We start from the raw sequence: 15682 nt of genomic DNA on the forward strand, positions 1-15682 counted from the left end.
CACGAATCTGTGGGCGGGCGGCCCCTCCTGCTCAAGCTGGTAACCATGACAACGGTGTGAACGCCGTCTCTCCAGAACAATACTAGGGCTTCTTTGTAACATGTCCCTTGGTGTCCAGACTTCACAGGGAGCTCAGAGTGCCCCAGAGCGGGGGAAAAAGAATAAAGAAAAGCAGGGCGTGCCTTTTCTGGGTCACCTATTCACTGGGCTCCAGCAGAGGGTTCTGGTGATGCTTTGGAAATCCAGTCCCGCATGAGAAACAGTCGTTACCACCAGCTCAAGGTGGGGCACGGCATGGAATTTTCTACAGCTGTGATGGCTGGTGCAGGCGGGGTGGGAACTTGCTCTTGCTGATCCCCAATCCTAAGAAACAGGGTGGTCAGTTCTCCTGACAAGTGGCTTTCCCAAGGGTGCTCATCTGGTAACCGGCAGAGCAGACCCAAGCCCAGATCTCCGTCACACACACGTTGTGGTGGAGAGCGCTGCTCTGTTCCCCGGGTGAGACCCTGCTCGGTAAGGATGCAGCGTACTTGGCCCCTGCTCTAGGCACCTGCTCCGAGCTCGAGGGGCCACACAGTGTGTCTGACCTTGGTCATCAGCCCCCATCCCCAGTTCAGCGGCCCTCTTGGAAATTGCTCAAAAGCAACGCTGCTTGATGGGACTTTGAGCTCTGGGAGTAGGTGACCTGTCTAAGGTGGTCATCTTGGTCTCTGTTTATAAGATTTTAGGGAGTAGGCAGCTCTCTCCTGAGGGTGAAGGAGCTGGATGCTGCGAAGTGTGTGGGCTACAAGAGGGAGGCTTGTGTGTGCTGTTCACAATCTGGACAACTGCTAAAAGGGGAGTCACACCTTGACCCCTTCTCAGCTACACCTCAAGACATCGTGGGGCCATCAGGCCCAGGAGGTGGATAGATTGGAGCTTGAATCCTGGGTCTGCTGACTACCAGCTGCATGATTTTATTCAAGTCATGGAATATCTTCAAGCCAGTTTCCTCATCTGTTTGATGGGGATGGAGGTCCTACTGACCTTACAGGGACTATCTGGAGGGAAAAGATATGCCCATCTCTGCAAAGCCCCTGGCCCAGTGCTGGCAACGGGGTAGAAGTTCCCTTCAAGAGTGGGCGTGGATGAAGTCACCCAGGATAGGGCAGAGGGCCTGGGCAGAGCTCTGAGAAGCCCAAGCATTTCTGTGTAGGCTGAGAAGACGAGCCCACATGGGAGACAGAAGAGGGGTGGCTGGAGCAATATAGAGGAGCCAGGAGAGGCAGGTCATGCAAGCTGAGAGGAAAACCTGCTAAGGAGGCTGAGCAGCTGTGCCGGGTGCTGAAATGCAGGCCAGGAAGGGGAGGACTGTGCAGTGACCGTGGACTGGGGGCCACAGCCAGGGCCAGCTAGGCGGAAGAGCGACTGTAGAGCCAGAGTGCACTGGATTGGGGGGTGGGTGGGAGGTGCAGACAGCGACGTTTTGTGAGAAGTAAAGAAAAAAGCCTTATGGGAGAACCAGTGTCCCCCATGTGACATGTATGAATGTCAACATCAGTTACTTAGAATGCCCCAGTCTACCTGATTTTCACTGTTCTGAAATCACCCTCAGTCCAACATGATCAGAAGCCAGAAAGGCTCAAATCCGTCTAAGGACTGGAAGGAACTGTGGAAGCACCCCCCAGTGCTTGCCCTCCTCCTCCCTCTCACAGGAACCCATCCTCTTGGGGCCCACAATGTATGATAAATTAGTATCTATCACTCTTTGGGGCTTCCATGGTGGCTCAGTGAAGAATCTGCCTGCAATGCTGGAGAACCAGGTTCGACCCTGGGTAAGGAAGATCCCCTGAAGAAGGGAATAGCTAACCACTCTACTACTCTGGCTTGGAGAATTCCAGGGACAGAGGAGCCCAGGGAGCTGCAGTCCGCGCGGTCACAAACCGTCATATACAACTGAGCAACTAACAATCACTCATCACACACTTTAAAGATATTCACTAGTGGAAAGATCAGCCTGGTTTGTTAATCTTGATTCCATTTGTAGTTAGCAAAGGTCACTATTCAAAGCATGGAGAGGCCTGGGGTGGGGGCTTCCTTCCAGACACACGCTCAAATACTGTCCTGGGTCCTCACTGCAGCATCACAGCGGGAAGAAGGCGGCCCAGGAGCCAAGACAACCTAGTGTGGAGGCCCTGGCTCTGCTGGCTGTGCAAGCTGGGGCCAGCCCCTCCTCCCCGAGACTTCACTCTCCCCTGGTGCAGGGCAAGGGGTCAGACAGTGCTGAATCTAAGGGTCCTGCCAACTCCACATTCCAGGATTTCGCCTACTCTACAGCGCTTTAAACAGTTCAAGTCTAGTTCTACAGGTTAACTGAGGTCCAGAAAAGGCCCACTCTACAGTCCCTCTCGCTCCCTTCTTTTGAAATAATTTTTAAAATTTATTTTTCTTTTGACTGCATTGGGTCTTCGCTGCTGCTCTGGCTTTTCTCTGGTTTTGGTGAGCGGGTCTACTCTCCAGCTGCAGTGTGTGGGCTTCTCATTGCAGGGGCTTCTTTTGGTTTGGAGCACAGGCTCTAGGGCACATGGGCTCAGTAGTTGCAATCCCCAGGCTCCAGACCACAAGCTCAATAGTTGTGGCACACAGGCTTAGTTGGCTCCACGGCACGTGGGATCTTCCAGGATCAGGGATCGAACCCATGTTTCCTGCATTGGCAGATGGATTCCTTACCAGTGAGCCACCAGGGAGGCTCTCCCACCTTTTAAAAATATTTATTGGCTGCGCTAGGTCTTAGCTGTGGCATGCGGGATCTAGTTCTCTGACCAGGGATGGAACCCCTGCAACAGGAGCGAGGTGTCCCAACCATTGGACCACCAGGGCAGTCCCCTTCCTCTCCACTCTAATGCACCTGACTCTGCAGAGCAAGGTTCTAGACCCAAAATATCTCTTCCATGCCTCTAGTACTTCTCAATTACCTGAGGGTAAAGCCTCAGATCTTCAGTCTGGCATTGAAAACACTTCATGACTTTGTTCTAACCAACCTCAGGTCCCACTGCCAGGCCTCTCTCCTCACCGCCAAGCCCTCGCCCTTGCTGGACCCCACTCCCTAAGACCTCTTCCCTGACTCACCTCCTTCAACGTCTGGCCGACCTGCTCTTGAGTACTTAGGTCTCTGCTTCTCAGAGGCAGGCACGGTATCCTACTCTGCAGCTACTCCTTCCTCCAGCGCTGAGGATGCAGTAGACACTCAAGATCCTCAGCGAGCAAAAGGTCCCTCCCTTCTCCTGCATATCCCTTGGCATGTTTTACTAAGTCTGGCCAAGCTTCAGGCACCGGGATTTTCCTCCCTCGCCCAGGGCCTGGCACCAGGGGTCCTCAGCATGGAACGCCAGGACTGGGCTCAGTGAACAGCTGGTCCACTCTCCTCTTTCCCACAGGGGGAATCGTGCCACAACTTACAGGCGGTGTAACCTTAAGCACGTCACTATTCTGGCTTTGAAAGATGGGGAGGCCGGCAGCGCCCACGGGGGTGGGGTTGTGAGCATTAAATAGCATCGTGCCTGTAAGGGCCTATAGCACCAGGCCAGCTCCCAGCAGGTGTGTGTGGTGTTACTCGTTCCAGCGGGACCACTCAGTCCCTCCTCCCGTGGCGGAAAGGACAAGGCCACCTCCCATGGCGGGGACCCCGTGAGTGAATGTGCGTGGACCCCACCCCGCCGGGCCAGCGCGGACCCAAGCGCAGGGTGTGGCCCACAGAGGCCCAACCGCCAGGCTGGGCGGGCGCGAGCCTGGCCCGCCCGCCCCTAGGGCACGCGGCCTCCTGGCTCTCCCAAGCACCAAGTGTATTTGCTTTTGGGTTCTTCCTCAAGCCAGACGTGTATCCTGAACTCCGAGCCGCCTTTCTGGATGGGGCCGTGAGAGTGCGCGGCCTGCGGGGCCTCCGTGGCCGCGCCCCGCGCCCCGGCTGCGCAGGCCGCACCCCGGGTGCCCCCTCTCGCACCTCCACCTCTGCGGCGGTAAAATGCAGCACCCGCACGGCGCCTGCGCGACTCTGGGGCGGGGCGGCGCCCGCAGCTATTTATAGAAGGTGACGTCACCTTGAAATAGACCGTTAGGGCCGGGCCGCCCCCCCACCCCCGGTCCACTGGCGCCGCCCCGCGCCGCCCGGCCGGGCCCCTCGCACTGCGCAGGCGTGCTCGCGTCCTCCCATCCCCCCGCGCGGCCGCCTGTCCTCCCTCGGCGGCGTCCGCGGCGCGAGCCACAGAGCGCGGGGCGAGCCAGCGAGAGGGTGAGAGGCGCTGCTCGCTGCCTGCAGCCTCGGCCGGCCGGCAAGCCAGTGCGCGTGCGCGGCGGCGGCGGCCTCCGCGGCGACCGGAGAGGACGCGCGGGCGAGCGAGCGGCGAGGGGCGCGAGGCGAGGCCGGGCGCAGCGACATGGGGGACCGCGAGCAGCTGCTGCAGCGGGCGCGGCTGGCCGAGCAGGCGGAGCGCTACGACGACATGGCCTCCGCCATGAAGGCGGTGAGCGCGCCGGGAGCCCGGGCGGTCGGCCGGGGGCCCGGCGTAGGGGAGGGGTGGGCGGCCCGGCGGCAGCCGCTCGGGCCCGGGGCGAGCCCGCCGCCCTGCTGGGCGCGGCCGCCGGCCCGCAGCCCTCGCTTCCCGCGCCCGCCGCGCGTCCCGCCTTTTCTGCGGCCGCGCGGGGTGGGATCCCCAGGGACGGGGCGCAGCGGGGACCCCGCGGGCGCACGGGGGGCGCGGCACCCCAGCTTGGGGCCCCGAACGGGGGAGGGAGCGCGGGGGAGCCGCATTCCTCCCCCGGCCCGGCCCGCCAGGCTGGGGCACCCCCTCTCGCTTTCCTCCACGCACCCCAACTTGGAATAAAGAATCACCTAGTGAGTGGCGCCCTGTCTCCACTGGTTTCCGCTGCCACGACCCGAGGTCGGTGTAATCCCGATGCGCTTTCGCTCTGCTCTCCCGAACCGCTCTACTTTCATCCTCCCACGCCCGGGGTCCGCTTTGTGTGCCGAGACCCCTACCCTGCAGTCAGGCGAGGGCGTGGGGCCCCCTCCCATGTCGGATGCTGCGCCCGTCTGCCTGGAACCCCAAACGGGTTGCAACTCCTGGGCGAGCCAAACCCATGTGCCTTTGCCCTCTCGAGATCCTCGGAGACCCGCCTGCAGCTCCGTTTCCGGGGAAGGAGTCGTGGCCGGCCACACCCTGGGCCAGTGCCTTGGATTAGACACCACCTGCGTGTCTGAGACCTAGAGTTCCAGCGACCCCCTCACTGCTCTGTTAACTCGTAGTATTTCACGTCTAATCGAAATGAACATTACTTCTCTGCGTCAAGGTCACAGGTCTAGAGCCACAGTCGGCAACCTGCCCCGTTCACCCAGCGCACAACCTCCTGAGACGGGAGCGGATCCGCTGGGGCCCCACCCTAGACCTGCAGACTCAGATACTCGGGGCGGGTGGGACTCAGAGCTGCCCTTGACCCATCCCTCGAGGCAAGTGCCAGTGGGTTTAAGTTCAAGAATGACTGTCCTGGGTTATTTAGCTCCTTTACCCTTTTTTCCTGGCTTGGGAGGGGATTTGGTACTGAAAAATCCTCAAATACAGTGGTTCCCTAAAATTTCAGAGTCATGTGAAAAGCTCCTTTTAAGGCTTTTGTTATTAATACAAAATCTGTTGTTGGCATCCAAATTTAGGATTATCCAGGTAAGGAGGGTACTTGAAGCAGTGACTTTTCCATGTCCTCCACATCATACCTTGAACCAGGTGTCTAGAAACCATCACCACCGCCCATTTGTTGACTCGTTGGTTATCTCCAGTTGAGCCCAAGCAGGGTGTTATGGGCTAGGGAGCTTTTCATCCAGGCCAGGCACGATGTAGGTTTGGAATCTCAAGTCTATGTAATTCTGAGGGTCTCATAAGAAAGAAAAAAAAAATTTAATAATTTAGCAAATTTTACAGAAATAAGATTGACTATGAGTGCATGTCCTCGCAAGGGGCCCTGAGCTTAATCTTTGGGTTAAAGCCGCTTCTGTCCACTCAGCAAGTCACACTAAAGTGAGTCTCTTCTACCTAGTGACTGAGTGGCACTGGGGTTGTGCAGGCTGAGGCTGCGCTCTGGACATGTTAGGGAGGCCCTCTCCCGTCCTGCCAGTGGACCTGAAGACTGCAGTGTCAGAAGCCTTTTGGGGACTAAAAAGTGATTGAGATTAAGGGGAAATGACTAGGAGGCAGTAGTGGAGCTGTGGGAAACAGGAAATTTGAAATGAGAAGTAAGGAGAGAGTGCAGAGATGTAACAGGAAACGAATAGAGTTTGCAGAGAAAAAATAATTGGTTTTCTGCTCTTTGTAAGCAGGCTTATGAAAAATGCTTTTCTGTAGCTTTCTACTTGTGTCCACAGATTTTCTATGAGACATTAAGGTAGGATTTTGCAAACGTGTATTGGAAACATAACATCGGTATCAGAGATGATTGGTGGGTTGGATAGGCTCCTGAGAATTCAATCCAAGCTCTAATCATGTCATCTCAGAATTGTGAGACCAGTCCCTCAAGGTAACTCCTATTAAAATGTGGACATTTTTGGTCAATATGCCTGTTTTTTCTATTAAAAAATTTTTTTTTTCTTATCTAAATTAATGGATATATTTATTGGAAAGGACTCAGCAAGGTCAGTGGAAAACTTTATCACATTTTACCTAAGTTGACGTTTCAACGTTAAATTTTTAATTTTATTTAGAAGGCTTAGTCCCTATTTCACTAATATCCTAGGCCTGAAATACAGCTTTTGGAAGGCTTTGGGATTCTGTTAACTCTCTGGGTTTAGGGTGTTTTCTTCAGGGCAGGTAAGTAGACTGTTGTGAGGTGCCTGAGTGAGGGAATGGTCTGATGCGGCCACTCTGTGACCTTGAAGTTCATAGTCGCTTGTCTCCTGGTCCTCTGAAGTGCAAAACTAGTTATGTTAGTGTTATTGTCAAGTGGGTTCTTAGCTTTCTTTTTCTAACTTGTTTTCTGTTTCCTTTATCATCTTAATGGTCCCTAATAATATTGCCTGCCTGTAGTGACTGCTGTTCCTTATGCTACCAGCGTCACCTGGAGGATGGTGTCGGTAAGGCCTATAAAAAATCACGCACGTTGAAACAAAGATGTGTGTTCACATCGGTGGAGACCTGCAGTTCCCTGCCTCATCCCCTGATTTGAAGAGGCAAGAAATGTTCTTGAAGTTAAGCACAGGTGTGTCTTCCAGCTCATCTCACACCTAGCTGCTTACCTAGAGTGGAACAGTGGAAGGAAAAGTTGTGAAAGATTCTGGAACCCAAGTCCTTTTCAGACCAGGCTTGGAAAGACCTTATACAGTTCATCACCTCCATAAAATGAGCCTAGTTTCTCATGAGAACTATGAGATAAACCCATAATGTGGGATAAAAATATTAGTGCCTAAAACTAAGTGATCTAAGGAAAGAGTAATTAATCAGATAGATTCCTAGTGAATACTCCTGGATAGACGTCATTCAGTCATGTCACTGCCCTCCGTCATCCACACTGAAATGGAGGTGGCAATCATGAAGTTACAGAAGGTCAAAATTATTTGGGTTGGCGTGGTGTGTTCTAATATTGTTGCACAGTCATTGACAAAGGATGGAGAGAAATACACATGAAGGACTTGAAGGCTAGCTGTAGAAATCTTAAGTGCAGGTGACAAAGCTGCAGCTTTTGAGGCCCAGCCCAGTGGCCAAAGGCTGTTATTCCAATAGCGGTAAGATCTCAGGAGGTAGGGAGTGAGCAAGTGCTCTGTGAAAGGAGAGCACGGCTGAGCGTCCTAGGCTGGGGCTTAACCCATGTTGCAGGTACGGAAACTAAGGATGATTCAGAAGTGGACCAGAAGTGTGATCAGTGTGGCATCATACAGCCACGTTGGTACTACCATTTGAAATGTACGTGAACCAGCAAGCCTTGTTGCCCATGTAAGTATCACTTTGTCTTAATGGCTGAGGAAGGAAGAGAGCTCTGCGTTAGTCCTGCAATGTTCTCAGTTAAAAGACCTTCACTTGGTGAGCAGTTTACATAGCTGCTGCATTGACATGAGGTATCCCCATCTGGATTTGGGGTTCCTAAATTATCCCCAGAAGAGCTCCTGCTGTCCAAAACCCCACCATTCCTTTAAAGACAACAAAAGTGTATTTTCTCATCTTTGTCTGGAACTTAGTGATAAGACTTCAGCGTCACACTTTTTCAGAAATAATTACGGTGGGGTACCCCAAGTGTGTGTTCCATGTTACAGTTCATCAGGTTTATTACATTTACCATTTTACCTGTTAGGCACTCAATAAATGGTAGCTTTGATTCCATGTGTACGTTCTCATTTACTGTTGAGAACAACTCTGGATGGATCTTGTTTTACTAACTCCATTTTACAAAGGAGATTTGAAGAGTTGAATTCCCTCAAGGTCGAGCTGTAAAGCGAAGATTTTGGCTCTCAAGTTTAGAGCTCTCCCTTTAACCCAGTGATGGTGCCCCATGAGGCTGAGCAATCAAGTTTCTTTCTCGTATACTTTCTGGTCCTTTCGCCATTGTCATCATTGGTCACTTAAGTTCCGAGCTAGTCACATAAGTGGGCTATTGAACAAATAATTCCCTCTATTAGATAGAAGTCATTTGCACCAGGCTCAATTAAAGACAGAATCTGCCACTTATGGGTCTTAGCTACAGCAGGGGAACATGACTGGATTATTCTTGGTTTCTTAGAGGCCAGTTTTGTTTTGTTTTAGCTTAGGAAGCAAAGTATTAATTTGAGTTCCTGCTATGAATTGAGAAGTGCAAGACTATGTTAAATTAAAGTTTTAAGAGATTGTTTCTCCATATTGTGTTTAGTATGTTCTACAAGCCTAGAGACCCCGTAAGTTTCAGTGTTTAGGATGGTCAGATTCTCGCAGGAGTCCAGGTCGAAGCCAGTTGAGACTGCCCCTCCTGCTCCTCACTCTGCAGTGGTGTCCCCTCCTTGGTGGTGGGTGTTGGCACTTCCCTGTGATTGGAACCTGCACAGCTTCTGAAGAGTTTGGACCTGGTGCCTCGGCAGTAGTGTGCAGTAACTGTTCAGATGGAGTTGTATTTAATGCCAGTCACGGCCCATGAAAATGGCTGCTTAAGCCCAGAGCGAGACAAAGGTGGTTTCTTAATGATACAAGGGTAGCTATTTTGACTGATAGTGAACTTAGAGGGAATAGTCGCTACCTGAACTCCCCTGCTGTGAGCTTAAAGCCGGGTCCCTTCCTGGCCTTGTAGGACCTGCAGCTTCTCCCTGGTGAGGACAGAAGGTGGTCTTCCAGGTCAGGGCAAGTGGAGACCAATAATGGGTGCCTTGCCAGTGGGGCACCAGGCAGAATCCTCACTTTGGGAGGCATTAACTTGGGAAAGAATCAGCCAAAAAAAAAAGCTTTCATTCTTCAAGGTCACTTTTCTTTTTTAAAAATCTATATAGGGTTCTGCCAAAGAAACTTAAAGACTATCATGTGGTTATGTTTATGTAATTATTCTTGAGGATTTTTTTTTTTTTCCTGTTGTAAATTTCTATATCAAAAGCAAGCTTGTTGGTAGCATGCGGGTGTGGGTGGCTGTAATGAGTGGTAGGAGTGTGTGTGTGGCCATGAAGGATGAGAAGGCTTCTCGGAGTATCTAAACCTCAGCTTGAGCCACGTGATCTGGCAGCTCAGGGGTGATTTTTTTTTTTTTTTCATTTGTTTGTTCAGTGTTACTTTTGAGGTTGGATGTTTCCCAGATTGAGAACTTAAAGTTTTCCCAAATAGTTCATGTGCTATTTTTGGCAGCGGGTCTATTTTTACTCACAAACACATAGCTTATTGCCCTTTGAGTTAGTGGGAGGAGGCCCTTGCGGATTGTTGAATAAGCCAATGGTGTCACAAGAAGATAAATGAATTCGTAACTGACCAGGTCATTGGATTCTTTCAGAACTGCCATGTGGTCCAGAGCAGAGAAGGGTGAAGGGAGCTGGTGCAGCCAGAGGCTCCCTGGTGAGGACACACGTGAGCAGAATGACTGGCAGGGAGGCCGGTCCTCGAAGGAGATGGGAGGAGAGCCTCCCAAATGGGAAAGGTTCAACAGTCTTACGGTTTTCAGGAAGCATCTAAGTGGGATTACCTGGGGTGGGGAGTGGGGCAGGAGAACCAGACAGCAGAGGGGCGGTGAGCAGAGGTGGGGGAGTCTCTCAAAGCTGGCGTGGCCACGTGAAGACTTGGTGTCGGGTGGGGGCTGCGCTGGGCACAGCTGGCATGTGATGGACGCGAGAGTGTTGGAACCAGCATCGGAGGAGAAAGAAGGCTGGGAATCCTCGTCTAGGTCTCTCCTGCCTCGAGAGTTCCGTGTCTGCTCTTTCTGTTCCTGATTAGCTGTTTGGAAACTTGTGATCCTAGCGATGAGGAAGTCATCTCTGCCGAATCCACAGGTGGCTTGCCCACTGGGCTCATCTGAGGGATGGTTGGGACCAGCAGTTCCTACTTTCCTGCCCTGCATCGCGTTGCCCTCAGGATCTGCCCCTCTTAATGGGTGACCAGACTTGTCTTTAAGTATCCTGGCTCCTGTATTTTGGAAGTTGAAGTGTTGAGAATTCGCACTAGCAAACATTAGCGAAGGTTATTTACAAGACTGGCTGTAAATCTTGGTTTACAACAGGCCATCGGATTTCACTTCAGTCTATAATTTTCCAATCTGGGGAAAACTCCCAATTTTCTTTAGTTATCTGATCAAGTAATAAAGCTATCTTCCTCCCGTAAGTTTCCTTTTGTTAGCCAAGTTGTAATCCAGGAGTATTAAAAAACACTGTATTTAAACATATGCAGTTGTTTCCTAGTTAGGCCCTGGCTGGGGTTCTGAGAACAATGCTTGTTTAGCTGTTAGTCACACTCAGCTGATACCGATAGTGATTCACTCAGACTGGCAGGCGACCAGGTGATCGTTACATAAACACTGACACTCCTAGGCACTAGTGCTTCTCGTGAAGGTGTCATTACAAATATTGCCCAGTAGCTTTTTTTGGCAGTTTATTCTGGATGGAGAAGGGATCAGACCTGTGGATTCCTGGGACCCACAGGTACACCCGTACGTTATAGTACCGATCTCAGGCCTTAACCACACCTGTTACTGTTGCTCAGGAAGAACAATCCTAGGATTTTAGAGCTGAAGAAATACTTGGAGGTTGTTTGGGCTGGCTTCACTAATTTGACTTTTGATGCCCAGAAAAGTTGCGCTCTGTTGAAGGTCACACAGCTAGCTCAGGCTATGCTCCAGATGTCTTAGGATTTTTCTGAATAATGATAGTGCCTCTTGTACAAACACTGTGTGATATATAAATATTTCAGGTATGCACTCAATGATATACCCTTGGGACGTATCTTGAGGGGTCTTTGCAATAGTCTAACAAAAGCAGTTTTATTGGTCACAGGATGAAGTAAATAGTGACTCCTTATGGATGTCACTTGCACTTCAGGATCAAGTGGCCTTCGTTGGGATTTGCTTACTGGAAGATCTGAGGAGCTTTCCAAATTCTGTTCTTGCCTCGCATTTTGTTTTATGCAATATTGTCCTAGAAAAGTGTCATTCTAAAGGGTTCAGGCATTCTGCAATTTTTCATAGTATTTGAGATAGAATTTTGATTTATATGGGTTGCTTCCATAAAAGGCCAAATTATCAGAATATAAAATCTTTTCATACTTGTAGTAAAGTGATAGGAGTATGTGAGTGTCTAAAGGCAGTTCTTGGAGAACAGCATGGGGTTCTCGGTCTTGAAGGACCTGGGAATGTGGATGAGTAGAGAACAGGTTACTTCAGGCTTGTGTGGACACCACTCCTATCTGTGTGGTGGCACCGAGGAGCCCAGCTTGTGGGCTGCCCTCCTGGGGAATGTTGGGGTGGCTTGCAGCTGAAGACACTGGAGAATGAAGTGTGGTTGGGTTGATGGACTGGGAACTGGGGGAGACAATCCCCGGCTAAGGGCTTGTAGCAGAAGAGGAAGAGGCCTGGGGATAGGGAAATGGGGGAAGTTAGAAGAGGGAAGGTGTTTATATTTTGTCTGGGATTTATTGAGGAGGGAAGTGGTGATAGACAGTTGCTTGTTTCACTTTTTAAGAACTTGACACAAGGCCTGAATTATGAATCTCTCAAAGTTCTTACTGCTAATATTTTTGAGTTGGTATCTGCCTCTTCTGTTAGACTGTAGTCTCCCTTGAGATAGGGTCCTTGTCCAATTGGTTTTTCTTGAGTGGCTTCTCTGTAATCCTGTTTCATTTAGGATATTTTATGTCCATACTGTGCGGCATGTGGCATCTTAGTTCCCTGACCAAGGGATCCAACCCGTGCCCCCTGCATTGGGAGCATGGAATCTTAACAATGGGATCACCAGGGAAGTACCACATAATCCTGTTTTTCAGGAGGCTTGTTGACGGGGTTGAAGGGAAGGTCTCTCTCCCAGGTTTTCGAACTTAGGTCTCAGTGTTTATCTTTTGGGGATGTTGCAGGTGACCGAGCTCAATGAACCTCTCTCCAACGAAGACCGAAACCTCCTCTCCGTGGCCTACAAGAACGTGGTTGGTGCCCGGCGGTCTTCCTGGAGGGTCATCAGCAGCATCGAGCAGAAGACCATGGCTGATGGGAATGAGAAGAAGCTGGAGAAGGTGAAGGCCTACCGGGAGAAGATCGAGAAGGAGCTGGAGACGGTGTGCAATGACGTGCTGGCGCTGCTGGACAGGTTCCTCATCAAGAACTGCAACGACTTCCAGTACGAGAGTAAGGTCTTCTACCTGAAGATGAAGGGTGACTACTACCGCTACCTGGCCGAGGTGGCCTCCGGCGAGAAGAGGGGCGGCGTGGTGGAGGCCTCGGAGGCCGCCTACAAGGAGGCCTTCGAGATCAGCAGGGAGCACATGCAGCCCACACACCCTATCCGGCTGGGCCTGGCCCTCAACTTCTCCGTGTTCTACTACGAGATCCAGAACGCGCCCGAGCAGGCCTGCCTCCTAGCCAAACAAGCCTTCGACGACGCCATAGCTGAGCTGGACACGCTAAATGAGGATTCCTATAAGGACTCCACGCTCATCATGCAGCTGCTGCGAGACAACCTCACCCTCTGGACAAGCGACCAGCAGGACGAGGAAGCCGGAGAGGGCAACTGAGCGCCTCGGCCCGCCCCGCCCCCACCCCGTCACCACCAGTCCCCTCTCGCCACACTCACCAAGTATCCAGCGCTCAACCTATCTGTCCGGCAGCACAGCTACTCAGACCTGCTCTCTGCCCCTGGGAAGCAGCTCCAGATAAATTACTTCATGGGCATTGCTGGACTGACGGTTGCTTTGAGCCCACAGGAGCTCCCTTTTTGGATTGTGCAGACAGGTGCGTTCTGAAGGAGGCCTTTTCGTTTGCTTGCCTGTCTAGGTGAAGTGCAGGCGAAAGCCACAGAAAGTTAGAGAGGAGCATTAGCCACACAGGCTACAGTTGGTATTTAAATAGTCCACTTCAAACCAGCTGCTAGTGTTTTGTTAAAGCAGTACATCTGTGCATGCAAAAGTGAATCCACCCCTCCCTCTTCTTTCTTAGCTAATGGAAAACCATTAAGGGCAGCCGGGACGAGAGACCACTTGCTCCTTTCCATCAGCTTAATAATAAACTTTAACGTGAGGTTTCAGTAGCACCTTGTTCGCCTCTTTAAATTATGACGTGCACAAACCTTCTTTTCAGTGCAATGCATCTGAAGTTTTGATACCTGTAACTTTTTTTTTTGGTTGCAGTTGTTTAAGAATCATGGGTTTATTTTTTGTAACTCTTTGGCTATTGTCCTGTGTATCCTGACAGCGCCATGTGTGTCAGCCCATGTCAATCAAGATGGGTGATTATGAGATGCCAGACTCCTAAATTAAATGTTTCGGAATTCAGTGGGTAAATAAAAATGCTGCTTTGGGGATATTACCTCTACGTGTGTGGTCTTCATTTCTCTCACTCTTGAAGAGCTGTCACAGCTCCCCGCTCTGAATCCGGATTTGATCTCTCCAAACTCCAAAGCATTTCTGGAGTAGGGAGTCTGTGCCCCCTGATTCCATCACAGGTTTTGCAGCATACACATCAGACTCACGAATTTTAAGTAGTTTCCTCTGAACCCACCTAATGTGGCCTCTCTGGTCTCCTCTTCCTGTTGCTGGTTCCTTTAAAGGGAAGACCCTAGTGCGTCTTCTGAGGAACAGCCCCTCTGGAAGGTGGGTCTGTGTCTGACTTCAAGGGTGTAGCTCCAGCCACCCCACAGAACGTTGGTTGCTTTGTAACACACAAAGTAGGTACATGTTCACCATTTTTCTTAATATTTTTTCTGCACTACGTGGAATAAAATGTTACTTAGAGACACAGCTTGGGTACCCAATACAATCTTGAGAAATCATTATTAAGAAAGCTCTGAGTATTCTTTGAAATAGGGTAACAGAACTCCCCGGAGAAGGCAATGGCAAGCCACTCCAGTACTCTTGCCTAGAAAATCCCATGGATGGAGGAGCCTGGTTGGTAGGCTGCAGTCCGTGGGGTCACTAAGGGTCGGACATGACTGAGCGACTTCACTTTCACTTTTCACTTTCACACATTGGAGAAGGAAATGGCAACCCACTCCAGTGTTCTTGCTTGGAAAATCCCAGGGACAGGGAAGCCTGATGGGCTTCCGTCTATGGGGTCACACAGAGTCGGACACGACTGGGGTGACTTAGCAGCAGCAGCAACAGAACTCCCTCTGAGTTTTAAGAACAAGAAAGGCCTGGCCCCTAGTGTACTCCCCACCCCCCATCTGCCTCCTCCCCAGGCCACTCCTGAAGCCTTGTGTCACCAACTGGACCCTTGAGCTCCAGCCTGGTACTCGGGACTGGATATACTTGTCCAGCGGGTTGGTTCAGTTACCTGAAGGGCCTAAGCACCTTGGGGCCTTCTTGACTGAAGCTTAACGCTGGGCTGGTGAGACGGCCGTGCCTGGCCTCTGTCCTTGGTCCTGCGTTGTGGTGGAGCACAGCACTCGTCAGCATGGACACTTAACCTGTTTTCTCACCCTGATAGGCCCACATGATAATAAGTAGTCCTCAGGAAGCTATTTCAGGTTGACCTAATTGCTACCAAAAATCATTACTGAGTTTTGCTTCAATTAGTAGGTCAGGTATTTTAAAGCTACAAGCTCTATGTGGCTAAGGCACTTGGCTTTGATGAAAATACTTTAAACATTATAACTTCTTAGGAATGCCCCTCACACAAAGGGATTTAGAAAAAGCAATCACATTTTCACTTCACAGCCGTCTTATGAAAAGTTTTGTTCCCTTACAGGGGGAGGAATTAGGTGCAGAGCTGGAGGACCTCTGGAATCAGCTGGTGCCACAGGACAGCCTCTGCCCATGACCTAAGGCTATCTTAGTCTGCGGTCTCGAATTCAGAATTCTAACTGCCTCTGGTGGGCCCCAGGCAGCTGACAGCCTTCAAGGTTCAGGTCCCTCATTGAATCTGGAGTATAAGTTTTAATTCAACTCTTGAGTACCATGTGCAAGGCATCCTCTTGGGTCTGGGAACAGGGTGTGGGGAAGTATGGACACATAATTCCAGTCAGCCCCACAAGTAATAAACAGGGTTCTTTGAGAGGACCTGAAATTACACGTGATGTAAAGCTGAAAGCATC

The 15682-nt window shown here is 51.0% G+C and overlaps 1 protein-coding gene across 1 annotated transcript; it reads left to right on the forward strand.

Moving 5' to 3' along the window:
- The first annotated feature begins 4245 nt into the window (after positions 1-4245).
- On the forward strand, positions 4246-13956 carry YWHAH (tyrosine 3-monooxygenase/tryptophan 5-monooxygenase activation protein eta). Its single transcript, XM_055404845.2, has 2 exons — positions 4246-4499; positions 12513-13956. Exons 1-2 carry the CDS (start codon positions 4413-4415, stop codon positions 13164-13166), a joined length of 741 nt encoding a protein of 246 aa, XP_055260820.1. The 5' UTR covers positions 4246-4412; the 3' UTR covers positions 13167-13956.
- The last annotated feature ends 1726 nt before the right edge of the window (positions 13957-15682 follow it).

The sequence above is a fragment of the Moschus berezovskii genome, chromosome 19 (assembly GCF_049115385.1).
Source record: "Moschus berezovskii isolate FMDL1 chromosome 19, NW_MosBer_1.0, whole genome shotgun sequence".
Taxonomy (NCBI): Eukaryota; Metazoa; Chordata; class Mammalia; order Artiodactyla; family Moschidae; genus Moschus; species Moschus berezovskii.

Coding starts and splice junctions, on each gene's coding strand:
- YWHAH (XM_055404845.2), top strand. CDS start 4,413: ATGGGGGACCGCGAGCAGCTGCTGCAGCGGGCGCGGCTGGCCGAGCAG. Junction 4,500..12,512: donor TGGCCTCCGCCATGAAGGCG/GTGAGCGCGCCG, acceptor GGGATGTTGCAG/GTGACCGAGCTCAATGAACC.